A 20198-nucleotide genomic window follows, 5' to 3' on the forward strand; every position below is an offset into this window, starting at 1 on the left:
TTGGTTCTAGGGATGAGGGACTTCAGTTACGTAGATAGACTGGAGAAGCTGGGGTTGTTCTCCTTAGAGCAGAGAAGATTGAGAGGAGATTTGATAGAGGTGTTCAAAATCATGAGGGGACTAGACAGAGTAGATAGTGAAACTGTTCCCATTGGTGGAAGGGTTGAGAACCAGAGGACACAGATTTAAGGTGATTGGCAAAACCAAAGGCGACATGAGGAAAAACATTTTTACGCAGCGAGCGGTTATGATCTGGAATGCACTGCCTGAAAGGGTGGTACAGACAGATTCAATCATGGCTTTCAAAAGGGAACTGGATAAGTACCTGAAGGAAAAAGGGCAGGGAGGTGGAACTAGCTGAAGTGCTCTTGCAGAGAGCCAGCACGGACTTGACAGGCTGAATGGCCTCCTTCTGTGCTGTAACTATTCTATGATTCTATATAATCCAAATTTAACGCCACAGTAAACTGCAGAAGCAGCATGCTCTAGACAGAGCTAAGCGAGCCCACAACCAACGGATCAGATCAAATCACTGCAGTCCTGCCACATCCAGTCATGAATAGTGCTGGACAATTAAACAAATAACGGAAGGAGGAATCTCCATGAACATCCCCATCCTCAATGATGGCAGAGCCCAGTACGCGAGTGCAAATGACAAGGCTGAAGCATACACAATCATCTTCAGCCAGAAATGCCGAGTGGATGATCCATCTCGGCCTCCTCCTGGGGCTCCCACCATCACAGAGGCCAGACTTCAGCCAATTTGATTCATTCCACGTGATATCAAGAAATGGCTGAGCACACTGAATACAGCAAAGGATATAGGCCCCGATAACATCCCAGCTGTCATGCTGAAAACTTGTACTCCAGAACTAGCCGCGCCTCCAGTCGAGCAGTTCCAGTACAGCTACAAAACTGGCATCTAACTGACAGTGTGGAAACTTGCCCAGATATGTCCTGTCCACAAAAAGCAGGACAAATCCAATCCGGCCAATTACCGCACCATCAGTCTACTCTCAATCATCAGCAAAGTGATAGATGTCGTCGACAGTGCCATCAAGCAGCACTTACCAATAATCTGTTCACCAATGCCCAGACCCACTTTGCTCAAGACCTCATTACAGCCTTGGTCCAAACAGGGACAAAAGAGCTGAATTCCAGAGGTGAAGTGAGAGCGATTGCCCTAGACATCAAGGCAGCATTTGACCAAATTTGGCATCAAGGAACCCTAGTAAAATTGAAGTCAATGGGAATCAGGGGGAAACTCTCCACTGGCTGGAGTCATACCTAGCAAAAAGGAAGATGGTTGTGGTTGTTGAAGGCCAATCATCTCAGCCCGAGGACATTGCTGTAGGAGTCTCTCAAGGCAGTGCCCTAGGCCCAACTATCTGCAGCTGCTTCATCAATGACCTACCCTCCGTCATGAGGTCAGAAGTGGAGATTTTCGCTGATGATTGCAGTGTTCAGTTCCATTCTCAACTCCTCAGATAATGAAGCAGTCCGTGCCTGCATGCAGCAAGACGTGGGCAACATTCATGCTTGGGCTGATGAGTGGCAAGTAACATTCGTGCCACACATGTGCCAGGCAATGACTATCTCCAACAAGAGAGTCTCTTACCATCTCCCCTTGACATTCAATGGCATTATCATCGTCAAATCGCCCAACATCAACATCCTGGGGGTCACCATTGACCAGAAACTTAGCTGGACCAGCCATATAAATACTGTGACTACAAGAGCAGGTCAGAGGCTGGGTATTCTGTGGCAAGTGATTCACCGCCTCACTCCCCAAAGCCTTTCCAACATCTACAAGGCACAAGTCAGGAGTGTGATGGAATACTCTCCACTTGCCTGGATAAGTGCAGCTCCAACAACTCTCAAGAAGCTCGACACCATCTAGGTCAAAGCAGCCCGCTTGATTGGCACCCCATCCACCACCACTTTAAACATTGACTCCCGGCGCACCGTGGCTGCAGTGTGTACCATCTACAAGATGCACTGCAGCAACTCACCAAAGCTTCTTCGACAGCACCTCCCACACCCTCTACCACCTAGAAGGATAAGGGCAGCAGGCGCATGGGAACACCACCACCTCCAAGTTCCACACCATCTTGACTTGGAAATATATCGTTGTTCCTTCATCGTCGCTGGGTCAAAATACTGGAACTCCCTCCCTAACAGCACTGTGGGAGTACCTTCACCACACGGACTACAGTGGTTCAAGGCGGTGGCTCACCACCACCTTCTCAAGGGCAATTAGGGATGGGCAATCAATGCTGGCCTTGCCAACGACGTCCACATCCGTGAATGAATACAAAAAATATATATATATATAATCGCATATGGTATGTGGGGCACAACATGCTAAATGGGGAACACTTGCTCTCTGTGACACTAGAACTCTATAAATGCAAATTCTTTCCTTCTATTTAGAGGCACTGTACAATTAGGTTGTCATGGTTTTTGTGAGACCTAATTTTGTTTAAAATCCAATTCAGTTCTTGCCTAAAGACCTAGGCATCTGATAAATACAATACTCGCTTTGATTCATATTCTAGTATTTTATAATTACAATGAATAGGAGGTTATGGAAAAGTTACTAAGACCAGTATTGCACTTAGTTGAGAACAGCTGAAGCCCTACCCAGCCCTTCGAGACAACAGGAAGTCTGCATTTGGTAATTAGGCAAACCTTTAATGCAGAACAGCTGTGCATCATTAATTTTCTTTTTCGACCAGAGAAACCTATACTTCTGCGGCTAATCCTAAAAGGGCGGTATCTAGTTTCAGCTAAATTAAAACCAATGGTGCTCAGTAAAAAAAACAATCCCCACAGACCAGTATACAACTGCAATGATCAGGATATGGGCCAGTAGCAACATAACCCAAATGTGCAACAAGACCTCATTGCCAACTGCTTAATATTTATTTCAAACTTATCCAAACTACCAATAGATGAACAGAAGTGTTTCATCTTGAATTAGAAAGCTTCAGCATCAACGAAGATTGTTAATGCTCTAGGCACTGGAATAAAGTACTATTGTTCCCTTCTCCAACAGTACCGCCCAATATCCTCAGTCTTTCTGCTGCAGTCTGGGTCACATTCGCATCTCAAACATTTTCTCTAACTTTAGTGCCATATCTGTTGTATTAGGATTTTATTAGAATAGACTCAGATATGGGGGACTGATAACACCACCTTACTCACAGATGCCTCTCAGTTTCCATCCACTTCTTCAGTGTACTACATTCTTCCACTAACCAGTTTTTATCTGCTCTGACTTCTGCACTATTTATATTCACGCAGCGCAGCTCCCCCAGCCTTTTCTTACAATAAACATAACTGACGTAAGGCCTTGTATTATATATAACTAGATAACCCTACAATCCAGATTACCAGAACAGGCCATTTAACTGCTTTTCCATGAACTTATTCCATATAAAAGGTGCCAAGACTTCCCTCCCCTGCATCCTTTCCGAAGAGTTGGTGTTTAAAACTACTTGCATTGAGCGGTGTAACCAGATCTCATGGTAGAGATTGGTTGTAGCCTCCAGTCCCATTATCCTAAAGTTGAATAACTTTACACATCAACTAAAACAGAAAACAAGATTGAAAGTGCAGGGTATATAAAGCACAGTAGTAAAGGCTTTTATAAATATATTCACACGAAGCAGGTGATCCAGGAAATATGACTCTTGAAGGATTCCAAGTGACTAAGGAATAGTAGATATCCTAAACAACCTCTGTATCCATGCCCATGGAAGAAATCACAGGCTACTTTCTCAAAATTGGCCCAGAAATTCGGGTCCCCACGCGTGGGTACTCACGCGTAGACCCAACGAAAGTGCCGGTTTCGTGCATGCACTGCGCATGCGCGGGAAACCGGAACCTCCGTTCCCTTGAAAGAAGGGGTTGACAGGTGGAACGCGTGCGCAGGAGAGGCAGCGCGTGCGCATCAAACTTACGTTTTTTTTTGCAGGTTTCTCCAGGAGGGTAAGTCTCCAGGAGTAACACTTTTAAAAAGCAGGCGCAAGGCCTGCTTTTAACAAGGTAAGTGGTGAATTAATTAAAATTAAAACATTTTTCTACAGGTTTATTATTTTTAAATACTTTAAAGAAAGATAAGTTTATTTTTTAGCCCAGTTAGAAAATGTAATTAATTTTTTCAAAAATTTAAATTAATGGCCCAGAAATTCGGGTCGGGGGCTTCCCACGGGTGTAAGCCCCCGACCTGCACTTACCGAGCGCGCCACCCGTTGTGCTGTGGGCCCGCGTGGGATTCCGATCCTGGGCCTGCTCCAACTGCCGGCACGCAGTGCTTGCGTATCCCAGGGGCGCAGTTAGTTCGATGCGTCCCCTGGGATCACGTGGGCCATGGGGAGCCAATCGGAGCAGGGAATGCCCATTCATAATTTTGACAGGAAGAGCTGTCAAAACTTATAAATACTACGGGCCCCAAAACATCACTAAATCTTCAAATAAAATTTTTTAAATCAAATTTTTAAAATAAACTATAAATTACATGAAATAACTATTTTCAACAATAATTTAAATTTTTGGAAAAAATAATTTTATTTTCTAATGAGGCTAAAAATAAACATACCTTGCTTTAAAGTATTTAAAAATAATAAACCTGTGGAAAAATGTTTTCACTTTAATTAATTCACCACTTACCTTGTAAAAAGCAGGCCTTACGACTGCTTTTTAAATGTGTAACTTCTGCAGACTTACCCTCCCGGGAAAACCTGTACAAAAAACGCAAGTTCGATGCACACGCGTTCGACCTCTGAACCCCTGCTTTCAGGGCAACGGAAGTGCCAGTTTCCCGCGCATGCAGGAAACCGGCACTTCCATTGGGCTTACAGGTGAGTACCCCGTGCATACTCACCCGTGGAGACCTGAATTTCTGGGCCATTGGTTAAAATAGTTATTTCGTGTAATTTATAGTTATTTAAAAATTTGATTTTTTTAAAAATTTATTTGAAGTTTTAGTTATGTTTTGGGGCTTATAGTATTTATAGGTTTGACAGCTCTTCCTGTCAAATTTCTGAATGAAGCATTCCCTGCAACCATTGGCTCTCCATGGCCCATGTGATCCCAGGGGACGCTTCGAACTAACTGCGCCCCGGGATATGCAAGCACTGCGCGCCGGCAGTTGGAGCAGGCCCAGGATCACAATCCCACGCGGGCCCACAGCTCAACGGCTGGCGCGCAAGGTAAGTGCAGGTCAGAGGCTTGCACCCGCGGGAAGCCTCTGACCCGAATTTCTGGGCCATTGTGTTGAGGTTTCTAGGCAAAGACAAAGAATAATCAAACAGTTAGAAATTACACATAAGGAGGTAACATTAAAAGAGGGCAAGAATTAGGACCCTGGTGGATTGCACACAAGGATACTTAAGAAAGTTTTAATGTACTTAAGGCATCTTTGAAAAAGGAAGAGATATGGACAGACTAGCAGAATGGGAAGACAGGTGGCAGTTGCAATTTAATGTGATATGCAAGAGCTAATACATTGTGGGAGAAAAACAAGGAATGGAAGCATACACTTGATGGAAAGAAGCTGAAAGGTGTGGATGAACAGAGATCTAAAGGTTCAAATACATAATTCCACCAAATTGCAAGTGCAGGTAGATAGTCATTAAAAAGCCAATAAATAAGGGCATACAGGAGTAATGACAAACTTATACAAAACATTGGTTAGGCCAATGAGAACGGAGTGCAGTTTTGGGCACCCAATTATAGAAAGGACATTAAATCCATACAGCAACGACTGATCAAGATGATGCCACCAATAGTTAATGATAGTTATGAGGACAGACTTGAGATAATGGGACAATTCCCACTAGAGCCAAGAACCCCAAGAGATTTAATTAAAGTTTTAAAAATTATTAGGAGTTTAGATAGAGAAAATAGGAGAAACTACTTCCTCTGGTTGGGGAGTAAATAACAAATGGCCAACAATTTAAACTCATCACTTAGAGACTAAAGATAGAGGTCAGGAAATAGTTTGTTACATAGAGTTGTTGGCGTGCAGACTGCTTTGGTAGAGGCAGAAATCATTGCATCTTTTAAGGGGGAAAGAAGAACATACAAAACTAAAGGGGAGAGAATGGACAGTGGGATTAGTTTTGGATTGCTCTAGCAAACAGCCAGCGCAAACACAACGGGCTGAATGGTCTCCTTCTGTGCTGCAAACTTCTATGAGCACAGCTGTATTTTCATTTCTCCCCTCTCAGGTACTTGCCACCACCCTCCACTTACACTATTCTTCGACCTTCCTATTCTCCTGCTGCTATCCCAAACTTGACTCCTTCTTGGACAAGACCACAGATTCCCTCTGTGCCTCTCGCACCCCCCACCACATTTGCCAAAAGCCCACCGAGGCACTCGTTGCTGCCTCCTTACGAGCAGCAACCCCAAATACCCCATCCTCTCTTGTTGACATTCTCACTCATCATGCCCGCTAGGAGCTAATCTCGCCAAACTCCTTCCCATCCCACTCATCCCTCCCACCACTGACCCCTCAGACTCTGCTAGCATATTAACAAACATTGCCCCGCTCCACATCTCCCTCCAGAATGTCTGTTCACTTGTGAGCAATGCCCTGGTCATCCAGGACCTTATTGTGGATGATTGTACCAACATAATGGCCTTGATGTAAACGTGGCTCACGAGTGATGACACCTTCTCCCTTACTGAAGCCTCTCTGTCTGGCTATACCTTCCACCACATGTCCCATCCAAACCACCACAGTGGCAGTGTGTCCGTTATCACCAAATCTCACACTGCTCACCCCCTACTCTTCTGGCACCTTATCCTTTTTGCACCTCACCTTGTTCCACCTCTCTCACCTCTCCCTTAAAGTCCCTGTTCTCTTCTACTACAACTACTTTTAGTTATATAGCACTGCTAGTGTAGTAAAAAGTCCCATGGCACTTCACAGGAGCATTATCAAACAAAATTTTACACTGAGCCACAGAAGGAGATATTAGGACAGGTGACCAACCACCCAAGCCTCACACCAAGTTTCTCACCGAGATTTTCTCACTGTCTCCACCCCCACCCCTGTCCTCCCGCCACCCCCCCCCCCCAGTCCATGCGGTCCAAGGGCAGAAGAGGCCTCCCCAGTACACCAACTTACCTTGCACCTCCACCCAACCCTCTCTATCTACTTTATGACTTCCCCATCTCACAAGCAAACCCTCACACTCACCCACATCCTACTGCAAGCATACCAATTGAGAACACACAAGGGTAGGCACTTGAGAGGTTTAGCCAATGTCCATGTGAAGTTTCTGATAATGTGTTGTCATACAGTATAATATATTTTTCCAAAAGTGCCCCTTATTGGACAGATCTGAATGCACATTGAGAAGTGTCTTACTGATTTCCAGTGAATGTTCAGTCATAACTCCTCCCCCCTTCCCCTCCCCACACTATAGTGATGTGTGCGCATGGAATGGCTTGGACATTAAAGGGATGCTTCACGGTGTTGGTGTGGGATGGTGTCAACCTGGCACATCATGTGGCAGCCAGGGTTTACAGCATCAAGTGAAGATGATCTGGCCATGGTGATGCCTCCCAGCCAGCAATTTGTGTCAGGGGCTGATGCCCTGTGTCCAGTGCAGCATCAGGTGGGTGAGGAGGAGGGTGGCGTTCCTGGTGCAGCTTCATAGCCTTCTTAAAGTGTGGTGACCAGAACTGGACGCAATACTATAGTTGTGGTCTAACCAAGCTTTATCAAGGTTCAGCATAACTTCCCTGCTTTTGTACTCAATACCTCTATTGATGAATCCCAAGATCCCATATGCTTTGCTAACTACTCTCTCAATATGTCCTGCCACCTTCAAAGATCTATGGACATGAACCCCCAGGTCTCTTTGTCCTTGCACACTCTTTAGAACTGTGCCATTATGTCTATATTGCCTCTCCCTATCCCTTCTGCCAAAATGCATCACCTCACCTCTGTATTAAATTCCATCTGCCACTTGTCTGCTAGCCTATCTATGTCCTGTTGCAGTCGATTGGCATCATCCTCACTATTTGCCACACCTCCAAGCTCAGCAAATTTTACTCTGTATTCCAATATCCAAGTAATTTTTTTAAAAAGCAGCGGTCCTAGCACTGACCCTTGGGAACACCACTCTACCATCCTCCAGTCTGAAAAACAACCAATTACGTGCATTTAGATAAAGTGCCTTCAACTTTGCCTGTTTAATATTTTTCTGCACTTTGACCCTCTTTATTGTTGGCCTTTGTTTCTGCTCCCTACTAGTTTTGCTGACTACTTTAACTTGCACTTCCAGCTTTGTTTCTCTCTGTTCTGGGCCCACACTTAGGTTCCCTGCCCCCGACAAACTAGTTTAAACTCTTCCCAACAGCACTAGCAAACCCCCCCGCGAGGATATTGGTCCCGGTTCTGCCGAGGTGTAACCCTTCCAGCTTGTACAGGTCCTACCTTCCCCAGAATCGTTCCCAATGACTCAGGAATTTAAATCCCTCCCTCCTACACCATCTCTCCAGCCACACATTCATCTGGTCTATTCTCCTATTTCTGCTCTCGCTAGCACGTGGCACTGGGAGTAATCCTGAGGTTAATACCTTTGAGGTCCTGCTTTTTAATTTTTTTCCCAGTTTCCTATATTCTGCTTGCAGGACCTTGTTCCTCTTTCTACCTATGTCGTTGGTACCGATATGGACCATGACCTCTGGCTTTTCACCCTCCCCCTTCAGAATGCCCTGCAGCCGTTCAGTGACATCCTTGACCCTGGCACCAGGGAGGCAACAAACCATCCTGGAGTCACGTCTGCGGCCACAGAAACGCCTATCTGTTCCCCTTACGATAGAATCCCCTATCACTATCGCTCTCCCACTCTTTTTCCTCCCCTCTTGTGCAGCTGAGCCTGTTTTTATAGGCCTAGTTTCCCTACTTAACTGCCTTCAGCTGCTCGGACTTATCCTCTGCCTTCTCCGAGGCTGCCGACTCCTTTCAGGTCCCTGCTGGTGTTTATGCGTCACACGAGTCTCCTCCCACCCCTCTTCATCTCACCCTATCAACATATCCTTCTATTCCTTTCTCCGTCATGTGCTTATCTTATCTTTCCCTTAAATGCATTTATGCTATTTGCCTCAACCACTGCTTGTGGTAGTGAGTTCCACATTCTAGCCACTCTCTAAGGCATGTTCATATCACACAATCGTAGATGCACAAATAAACCTTCAGAAGTTTTCAATGTAGTTGTAGCAACAAACACCATTAATTCTCCTTGCCCCAGTATCACACTGCTTTGACAATAGATACATATGCAACGCTGTTAAGCCTTGTACCCCCACTGCTCTGGTGTACACACCATTAACTGCTAAGTCCCAGTGTTGCATAGCTTTGGCAAAAGATACACTGCAGCTTTGCACCTAAGCAATGGTACTTTCCAATCCAGTAAGGCCCCTCAGATCAATAGAAGCTTTCAGAGCTCAGTTTCTTTCCATTCCAGATCATTTCCTGTTAGCACAGTGCCTGCTTTTTCTCTCCACCACATCATGGGAACTGAAAAAGTTGCTTTTCAACTCTACCATCCTGTCCAGCAGCTTCCAAACACACAAATGTGGCACATTTTCCAGTAAAATTTTCATTATCTACAGATCATAATTTTAGGGGACAAATATGGATGTAAAGCATTTTGTCTGATCTAATCAGATTTTTTTTTGCAAACCAAAAATTATCACATCAACTACTCCTGAATGTTCTGACCCATGAAAGGGTGAGCACCAACAGACACAGCTGGACTAATAGTTAAGATTCAGCCCCAGTGGTGAACAAGTAGACCCTAAACTCTGTTAAACATTATTGATCTGAAGAATCAGAGGCACTTCTCACTGCATCAAGTTTCCAGAGTTCCATAGCCAAATCAGTTAATCACACTTAAAAGTAGTATCACACACATTGAGGGATTTCTAAAATAGCCAGCTCGAAATTAGACTATTGGGAATGTACAGCACAAACGATTGCATATCAGTTTTGTAAGATTGTTCGTTTTGTATTAACCTCTAATAAATTTCACTTTTTTAATCTTTATAATAAATTTAACCTAATTGTTGCAATATTCACCATTCAATCACAACATCTATGCTTGGTGCTGTTTTCTCAAACTCCATTTAGGACATTCCAATCTGATGAATGAGGCCTTGATGACACATCAAAACCTGCAATCACTCCTTCAACATATAATTGCCCGTCCATAGTTGCCCTTGAGAAGGTGGTGGGAGTCGTCTTCTTGAACCGCTGCAGTCTGCGTGGTGAAGGTACTCCCATAGTGCTGTTAGGGAGGGAGTTCCAGGATTTTGATCCAGCGATGATATATTTCCAAGTAAGCATGGTATGTGACTTGGAGGGGAACTTGGAGATGGTGGTGTTCCCATGTGCCTGCTGCCCTTGTCCTTCTAGGTGGTAGAGGTCGTGGGTTTGGGAGGAACTGTCGAAGAAGCCTTGGCGAGTTGCTGCAGTGCATCTTGTAGATGGTACACACTGCAGCCACGGTGCGCCAGTGGTGGAGGGAGTGAATGTTTAAGGTGGTGGATGGGGTGCCAATCAAGGGGGCTGCTTTGTCCTGGGTGATGTCGAGCTTCTAGTTTCGTTGGAACTGCACTCATCCAAGCAAGTAGAGAGTATTCCATCACACTCCTGACTTGTGCCTTGTAGATGGTGGAAAGGGTTTGGGGAGTAAGGAGGCGAGACACTTGCCGCAATTTACAAAAGGTAAATCATGCTTGACTAATCTACTGGAATTTTTTGAGGATGTAACTGGTAAAATAGATAAGGGAGAACCAGTGGATGTGGTGTATTTGGACTTTCAGAAGGCTTTCGATAAGGTCCCACATAAGAGATTAGCGTGCAAAATTAAGGCGCATGGGATTGGGGGCAAGGTATTGACTTGGATAGAGAACTGGTTGGCAGACAGAAGGCAGAGAGTTGGAATAAACGGGTCGTTTTCTGAGTGGCAGGCAGTGACTAGTGGGGTACCGCAAGGATCGGTCCTAGGACCCCAGCTGTTCACAATATATATTAATGATCTGGACGAGGGAATTGGATGTAATATCTCCAAATTTGCAGATGACACAAAGCTGGGTGGGAGGGTAAGCTGTGAGGAGGATGGCGAGAAACTCCAGTACGATTTGGACAGATTGGGTGATTGGGCAGAAACATGGCAAATGCACTATAATGTGGATAAATGTGAGGTTATCCACTTTGGTGGCAAAAACAGGAAGGCAGATTATTATTTGAATGGCAATAGATTGGGAGAAGGGGAAGTGCAGAGAGACCTGGGTGTTCTTGTGCACCAGTCGCTGAAGGTAAGCATGCAGGTGCAGCAGGCGGTTAAGAAGGCAAATGGTATGTTGGCCTTCGTAGCAAGAGGGTTCGAGTACAGGAACAAGGATGTCTTGCTACAGCTGTACAGGGCCTTGGTGAGACCGCACCTTGAGTATTGTGTGCAGTTTTGGTCGCCTTACCCGAGGAAGGACGTTCTTGCCATGGAAGGAGTACAGCGAAGATTCACCAGGCTGATACCTGGGATGGCAGGAATGACTTATGAGGAGAGATTTTGTCGATTGGGCTTATACTCACTGGAGTTTAGAAGATTGAGAGGGGATCTCATCGAAACCTATAAAATTCTGTCAGGCCTGGACAGACTAGATGCAGGAAGGATGTTTCTGATGGCCGTGGAGTCCAGAACCAGGGGTCATAGTCTAAGGATAAGGGGTAAGCCATTTAGGACTGAAATGAGGAGGAATTTCTTCACCCAGAGAGTGGTGAACCTGTGGAATTCTCTGCCACAGAGGGTGGTGGCGGCCAGTTCATTAAATATATTCAAAAAGGAGTTGGATATATTTCTTAAGGCTAAAGGGATCAAGGGATATGGGGAGAAGGCAGGGACAGGGTACTGAATTTGGATGATCAGCCATGATCTCATTGAATGGTGGAGCAGGCTCGAAGGGCCGAATGGCCTACTCCTGCTCCTATCTTCTATGTTTCTATGTAAAATACCCAGCCTCTGACCTGCTCTTGTAGCCACAGTATTTATGTGGCTGGTCCAGTTAAGTTTCTGGTCAATGGTGATGGTGAGGGGGTTACATTTAAGAAAGGAGGGAGAGAGAAAACAGGGAACTACAGACCAGTTAGCCTGACACCAGTAGTAGGGAAAATGCTAGAATCTATTAAGGACTTGGTAACAGGGCACTTAGAAAATAATAATAGGATTGGGTAGAGTCAACACGGATTTATGAAAGGGAAATCGTGTTTGACAAATCTGTTAGAATTTTTTTGAGGTTGTAACTAGTAGAATAGATAAGGGGGAACCAGTGGATGTGGTACATTTGGATTTTCAGAAGGCATTCGATAAGGTGCCACACAAGAGGTTAATAAACAAAATTATGGCTCATGGGATTGGGAGTAATATATTAGCCTGGATTGAGGATTGGTTAATCGACAGAAAACAGAGAGTAGGAATAAACAGGTCATTTCGGGTTGGCAGGCTGTAACAGTGCTTGGGCCTCAGCTATTCACAATCTACATCAATGATTTGGATGAGGGGACCAAATGTAATATATCCAAGTTTGCTGATCATACAAAGCTGGGTGGGAATATAAGTTGTGAGGAGGATACAAGGCGGCTTCAAGGGGATATAGACAGGCTAAGTGAGTGGGCAAGAACATGGCAAATGGAATATAATGTGGAGAAATGTGAAGTTATCCACTTTGGTGGGAAAAATAGAATAGCAGAGTATTTTTTTTTAAATAGAGAGAGATTGGGAAATGTTGGTGTCTGGAGGGACCTGGGTGTCCTTGTACACAAATCACTGAAAGTTAACATGCAGGTACAGCAAACAATTAGGAAAGCAAATGGTATGTTGGCCTTTATTACAAGAGGATTTGAGTATAAGAGTAAAGACGACTTACTGCAATTATATAGGGCCCTGGTGAGACCACACCTGGAGTATTGTGTACAGTTTTGGACTCCTTACAACAACAACAACTTGTATTTATCCTTATCTGAGGAAGTATATACTTGCCATAGAGGGAGTGCAACAAAGGCTCACCAGACTGGTTCCTGGGATGGGGGGATTGTCCCATGAGGAGAGATTGAGTAGACTAGGCCTATATTCTCTAGAGTTTAGAAGAATGAGAGGTGATCTCATTGAAACACAAAATTCTTCCAGGGCTTGACAGGGTAGATGCTTCCCCTGGCTGGGGAGTCTAGAACCAGGGGTCACAGTCTCAGAATAAGGGATCAGTCATTTAGGACGGAGATGAGGAGAAATCACTTCACGCAGAAGGTGGTGAATCTTTGGAATTCTCTACCCCAGAGGGCTGTGGAGGCTCAGGTCGTTGAGTATATTAAAAACAGAGATCGATAGATTTTTTAATATTAAGGGAATCAAGGGATATGGGGATAGTTCAGGAAAGTGGAGATGAAGTAGAAGTTCAGCCATAATCTTACTGAATGGCAGAGCAGGCTCGAATAGCCAAATGGTCTACTCCTGCTCCTATTTCTCATGTTCTTATGATTCCAAAGTTTGTGGTTGCACTGCTCTGTCTGGGAGTCCATTCCATGCATTGATCACTGGGATGAAATCTTTCTAATATTAATCCTAAATTTGCCTTTTACTAGTTTAAATTTGTGACCCTTTGTCCTTCTCGCAGTTTAATTTCAAGTAATTTTCTGGATTTATTTTACCCAATCTTGTATCCAATCTAGAAGATCATCTCTTCGATATCTCCTTTCAAGGATGATTAGCTTTTTTCAGTCCGTTTCTCCAGTTATCTGAAACCTCCAAGATTGGGGACCAGTCTTGTGGCTCTTCTCTGCCTTCAGCACTTGAAAGTCTCCCTGTGTCTCAGTGATCAAAACTGGACAAGTACTCAAGGTGTGGTCTGACCAGAGAACTGTAGTTTGATCACAACTTCCTCTGACTTGTCCTCCACCATTTTGCTCTGTAGTTTAACATTCTATTGGTGGTGTTGATTGGTGCTCTGCTGGACATGTTGAGTGCCAATCCTACTGAGACGCCACGGTCTTGTTCAACTTCATCATTAGCTATTTCAACATCATACATGGAGTATGTGTGTTGCCCATATTTCTTTACAATGTGCAGTGCTTTATATTTGTCTGTATTAAACTTCATCTTTCATTGTCTGGCCACTTACTCATTTTGTAATTTCTGAACTGCATCCGATTCTTTTAGTTTAACATGATCTGCAAATTTGACTTATATGATACGAGCTGTGCATTAAAGAACCAGCTGAGCCAATTCAGTATCAAAAAGGATGAATCCACCATTCTGGGCTCAATGAACTCAAACCTAGCTTCATTCTGCCTGGTGGGGGGAAATGTCCACACTTTGATAGCTGCCAATACAATTAAGTGCATTAATTATACACAGATTTTCTCTAAAGATAGTCGAGAAACAGTATGAAATGTAGGCCCTCTAAAGACATCCATCTGAAGGAGTAGCCACTGTCAGTCTCAGAGAAACTGCAGCTGCCAGCTACTCTCCATTAATTAGGAGTTAAATAGAATGAAATAGAACATTACCTGTAGGTCGAAAAACTTGCTATAACGTCTGTAGATGATATTTGAAGTGTTATCTGACCAGTTTACTTGGATAATATAAACCTGTAAAAGTAAAAAAAAAAATCTTAAGTAAAGAATAGTGTATGGGAAGAAATACAACAACCTGGGAACACCTATTCACAGAACATTTTAAAATACAGCACACAGATTCACTGTTCTACTGTTGGAATTATTTTATCAGAATCAGCACCTCCTCCCCATCACCCACCAATAACATCAATTTCTGCTGAATCAACAACAACAACAACTTGTATTTATATAGCACCTTTAATGTAGTAAAACGTCCCAAGGCGCTGCACAGGAGTATTTTAAGACAAAAAAAATGTTGACACCTATCCACATAAGGATAAATTAGGGCAGGTGACCAAAAGCTTGGTCAAAGAGGTAGGTTTTAAGGAGCGTCTTAAAGGAAGAAAGAGAGGTAGCGAGGTGGAGAGGTTTAGGCAGGGAATTCCAGAGCATAGGGCCTAGGCAACAGAAGGCACGGCCACCAAAGGTTGAGCGATTATAATCAGGGATCCTCAAGAGGGCAGAATTAGAGGAGCGCAGATATCCCGGGAGAGGGGGGGGGGGGGGCGGTTGTGGGGCTGAAGGAGATTACAGAAATAGGAAGGGGCGAGGTCATGGAGGGATTTGAAAACAAGGATGAGAATTTTGAAATTGAGGCGCTGCTTAACCAGGAGCCAATGTAAGTCAGCGAGTACAGGGGTGATGGGCGAATGGGACTTGGTGCGAGTTAGGACACGGGCAGTCGAGTTTTGGATGACCTCAAGTTTACGTAGGGTGGAATGTGGGAGGCCAGCCAGGAGTGTGTTGGAATAGTCAAGTCTAGAGGTAACAAAGGCATGGATGAGGGTTTCAGCAGCGGATGAGCTGAGGCAAGGGCGGAGACGGACGATGTTCCGGAGGTGGAAGTAGGCGGTCTTTGTTATGCTGCGGATGTGTGGTCGGAGCTCATTTCAGGGTCAAATATGACACCAAGGTTGAATCCACCTCACTATTCCACCTAAACCAAAAGCAGACAACTGCAGATGCTGAAAATCTGAAACAAAAATAGAAAATGCTGGAATTACTCAGATCTGATGGCATCTATGGAGAGAATAAATGAGTTAATGTTTCAGGTGTAGTTCTTCGGCAGATGCTGACTGATCTGATCTGTTTCCAGCATTTTCTGTTTTTATTTCACTGTTCCACATAACTGACTGACTGACTTCCCTCCTCCCAGTTTCCTGCGGCTAGGTTCTTTCTCTTTGCTTTCGATTAGTCAGGCACTCAATCATCTTGTATTTTTCTCCCTCTTCCATTTCCTCTTTTTCTCCACCTTACACATCCATCCTTTCCCATGAACAGTGAAGCAAAATTAAGTCAAATGCGGTTGTGCATCATGCCGATCGCCATCACACCTCTGCCCAACCCCTCCCCGAATGAACTACAAAAATATTCTAAGTGAACTTGTAGTATATAGCACCTGGGGACAGCAGAGAATTATACAAACAAAGCCCTTGCACTCAAACTGCTCACATATTTCCATAAATCATCACTTCCCCAAACAATTTCAGATTTCCATTCCATCACTAAATTATCATGCAGATTTCCACCTTTTTTCTTTTAATTTACACAGGCAGTCACATAATAAGCCCAATATAAACTGGGAATGGATGTGTGCTAACAGAATTATTACTTGTGAATGTTCATTGGGATTTATTTTTTTACCAAAATGTTAACTATCCCACTAGAGGCAAATTGCACCTGAATCTAGTTTTTACAATAACATAGCTGTGGAATCTCTGGGGACTGGTGACCTCTATCATTAATTGAACATTTTCTGGTAATCACCCCAGTAAAGAGGAGAAAAACATATGGTTTTAAAAAGGCAAATAAATGAGGGAACACTTAAAGAAATTAACTGCTGTATTGCTGAAAGTTATTTCAGTTGAGGTATAATATTGAATATGCTGTATAATTACATTGGCCCAGAAATTCGGGTCTCCACGGGTGAGTACGCACGGGTTCCTCACTCGTAAGCCCAATGGAAGTGCCGGTTTAAGAACATAAGAAATAGGAGGAGTAGGCCAATCGGCCCCTCGAGCCTGCTCCGCCATTCAATAAGATTATGGCTCATCTGATCCTAACCGCCAATCTACTATCACAGAACCATCTCCTGAATCTAACAGAATTAGACACACGAAATAGGAGCAGGATCAGGCTACACGGCCCCTGGGCCCGCTCCGCTACCCACAGGGCCATGACCGATCCGAACCTAGACTCATGTCCAAATTCCTGCCCGCTCCCCGTAACCCTTTATTCCCTTTACTTCTAGGAAACTGTCTATTTCTGTTTTAAATTTATGTAATGATGTAGCTTCTACAACTTTTTGGGGCAGCATATTCCATGGACCTATCACCCTCTGAGTGAAGTAGTTCCTCTTCATCTCAGTTTTGAAAGGGCAGCCCCTTATTCTAAGACTATGCCCCCTAGTTCTAGTTTCACCCATCATCGGGAACATCCTCCCCGCATCCACCCGATCCAACCCCCTCACAATCTTATATGTTTCAATAAGATCGCCTCTCATTCTTCTGAACTCCAATGAGTAGAGTCCCAATCTACTCAACCTCTCCTCATATATCCATCCCCTCATCCCCGGGATTAACCGAGTGAACCTTCTTTGTACTGACTCGAGAGCAAGTATGTCCTTTCTTAAGTATGGACACCAAAACTGTATGCAGTATTCCAGGTGCGGTCTCACCAATACCTTGTACAACTGAAGCAATACCTCCCTATTTTTATATTCTATCCCCCTAGCAATGAAAGCCAACATTCCATTGGCCTTCTTAATCACTTGCTGCACCTGCATACTAACCTTTTGAGTTTCGTGCACCAGGACCCCCAGATCCCTTTGTACTTCAGTACTTTCCAGTTTCTTGCCATTAAGATAATAACTTGCTCTACGATTTTTCCTGCCAACGTGCATAACCTCGCACTTTCCAGTATTGTATTCCATCTGCCAAATCTCTGCCCACTTACTTAGCCTGTCTATGTCCCCTTGCAGGTTTTTTATGTCCTCCTCGCAGGTTTTTTATGTCCTCCTCACTCACTACTTTCCCTCCCATCTTAGTATCATCTGCAAACTTTGATATGTTACACTCGGTCCCCTCCTCCAAATCGTTAATATAGATTGTAAAGAGTTGGGGACCCAGCACTGGCCCCTGTGGAACACCACTAGTTACTGATTGCCAGTCCGAGAATGAACCATTTATCCCAACTCTCTGCCTTCTGTTAGATAGCCAATCCTCTATCCATGCCAGAATATTACCCCCAATCCCGTGATTTTTTATCTTAAGCAATAATCTTTTGTGTGGCACCTTGTCAAATGCCTTTTGGAAGTCTAAATACACTACGTCCACTGGTTCCCCTTTATCCACCCTATATGTTACTTCCTCAAAGAACTCCAGCAAATTTGTCAAACATGACATCCCCTTCATAAAACCATGCTGACTTTGTCCTATTAAATTATGATTATCCAAATGTCCTGTTACTGTCTCCTTAATAATGGACTCCAAAATTTTACCTACCACAGATGTTAGGCTAACCGGTCTATAGTTTCCAGCCTTCTGTCTACTGCCCTTTTTAAATAAGGGCATTACATTAGCAGTTTTCCAGTCTGCCGGGACCTTTGCCGAGTCCAGGGAGTTTTGGAAAATTATTACCAATGCATCCACAATCCCTACCGCCACTTCCCTCAAGACCCTCGGATGTAAGCCATCAGGTCCAGGTGATTTATCCGCCTTGAGTCCCATTATTTTACCGAGTACCACTTCCTTAGTGATTTTGATCGTGTTTAGCTCCTCCGCCCCTATAGCCCCCTGTTTGTCCCGTGTTGGGATATTCTTAGTGTCTTCTACTGTAAAGACTGATGTAAAATATTCATTCAGTGTTTTTGCCATCTCCATATTTCCCACCATTAATTTCCCGGTCTCATCCTCTAAGGGACCAACATTTACTTTAGCCAGATAGCAAAATACTGCAGATGTTGGAAATCCGAAATAACAACAGAAAATGCTGGAAAAACTCAGCAAGTCAGGCAACATCCGTGGAGAGAAATTTGAGTTGACGTTTCGGGTTTGACCCTTCTTCAAAACTGGAGAGAAAAGGAACTAGATCGAAGGCAGGGCTGCGATCGGACAAAAGAATAAAAGAACCAAAAGAAGTAAAAGAGATTAGAAGCTAGACGAGATGGTAATAGGCTGTGATTAGGTGTAAAGTGTACTGGCAGGGCAAAAGATAGCTGCCAGGTGTGAGAGAGAAACAAAAGGAAAGGGGGGGGGGGGGAAGGAAAGGAGTGGAAAAATATAAGTGAAAATGAAATAGGGGCCAAGGTTATGATCTGAAATTGTTGAACTCGATATTGAGACCGGAAGGCTGCAGACTGCCTAATCGGAAGATGAGGTGCTGTTCCTCGAGTTTACGTTGAGCTTCCGTGGAACAGTACAAGAGGCCAAGGACGGTGAGGTCCGAGTGGGAATGGAGCGGTGAATTGAAATGACAGGCGACCGGAAGCTCGGGGTCACCCTTACGGACTGAACGGAGGTGTTCCGCAAAGCGGTCACCCAATCTGCGTTTGGTCTCCCCAATGTAGAGGAGACCGCATCGTGAGCAGCGAATACAGTATATTAGATTGCGAGAAGTACAAGTAAATCGCTGTTTTACTTTAGCCACCCTTTTTCTTTTTATATAACTATAAAAACTCTTACTATCTGTTTTTATATTTTTTGCTAATTTACTTTCATAATCTATCTTTCCTTTCGTAATCAATCTTTTTGTTATTTTTTGCTGTCTTTTAAAGTTTTCCCAATCCTCTATCCTCCCACTAGATTTGGCTACCTTATATGCCCTTGTTTTTAGTCGAATACTATCCTTAATTTCTTTACTTAGCCACGGATGGCTGTCTTTTCTTTTACACCCTTTTCTTCTCAGTGGAATATTTTTTTTTTGGAAGTTGTAAAATAACTCCTTAAATGTACACCACTGATCATGTATCGTCTTACTCTTTAATCTATTTTCCCAATCCACTCTACTCAATTCCGCTCTCATACCTTCATAGTCTCCTTTATTCAAGCTTAGCACGCTTGTTTGAGATCCAACCTTCTCACCCTCTAATTGAATATGGAATTCAACCATGTTATGGTCACTCATTCCAAGGGGATCCTTTACTAGGACATTTTTAATTAATCCTGTCTCGTTACACAGGACCAGATCTAAGGTTGCTTGCCCCCTGGTCGGTTCAGTTACATACTGTTCAAGAAACCCATCTCTAATACACTCAATGAACTCATCCTCAAGGCAGCCCTGCCCAGTTTGATTTGTCCAATTAATATGATAGTTAAAATCCCCCATAATTATAGATGCTCCCTTATTACAAGCCTCAACTATTTCCTGATTGATACTCCATCCAACAGAGTTGCAACTGTTCGGAGGCCTATAGACTACGCCCACTAGTGTTTTTTTCCCCTTATTATTCCTTACCTCCACCCAAACTGTTTCATTATCCTGATCTTTTGACCCAATATCATTT

At 43.9% G+C, this 20198-nt stretch overlaps 1 protein-coding gene across 3 annotated transcripts in view; it reads right to left on the minus strand.

The window, feature by feature from the left end:
* The window catches only part of sh3pxd2aa (SH3 and PX domains 2Aa), a 650923-nt gene that overhangs the window by 548784 nt on the left and 81941 nt on the right, over positions 1-20198 (minus strand). For all 3 annotated transcript variants that reach the window (XM_085994085.1, XM_085994084.1, XM_085994083.1), the window contains exon 2: positions 14588-14668. In XM_085994085.1, the coding sequence (XP_085850211.1) occupies positions 14588-14668 (81 nt within the window). The remainder of the gene's footprint in view (positions 1-14587; positions 14669-20198) is intronic.

The sequence above is a fragment of the Somniosus microcephalus genome, chromosome 8 (genome assembly GCF_052327205.1).
Source record: "Somniosus microcephalus isolate GS21.2 chromosome 8, FLI_Smic_1.0, whole genome shotgun sequence".
NCBI lineage: Eukaryota > Metazoa > Chordata > Chondrichthyes > Squaliformes > Somniosidae > Somniosus > Somniosus microcephalus.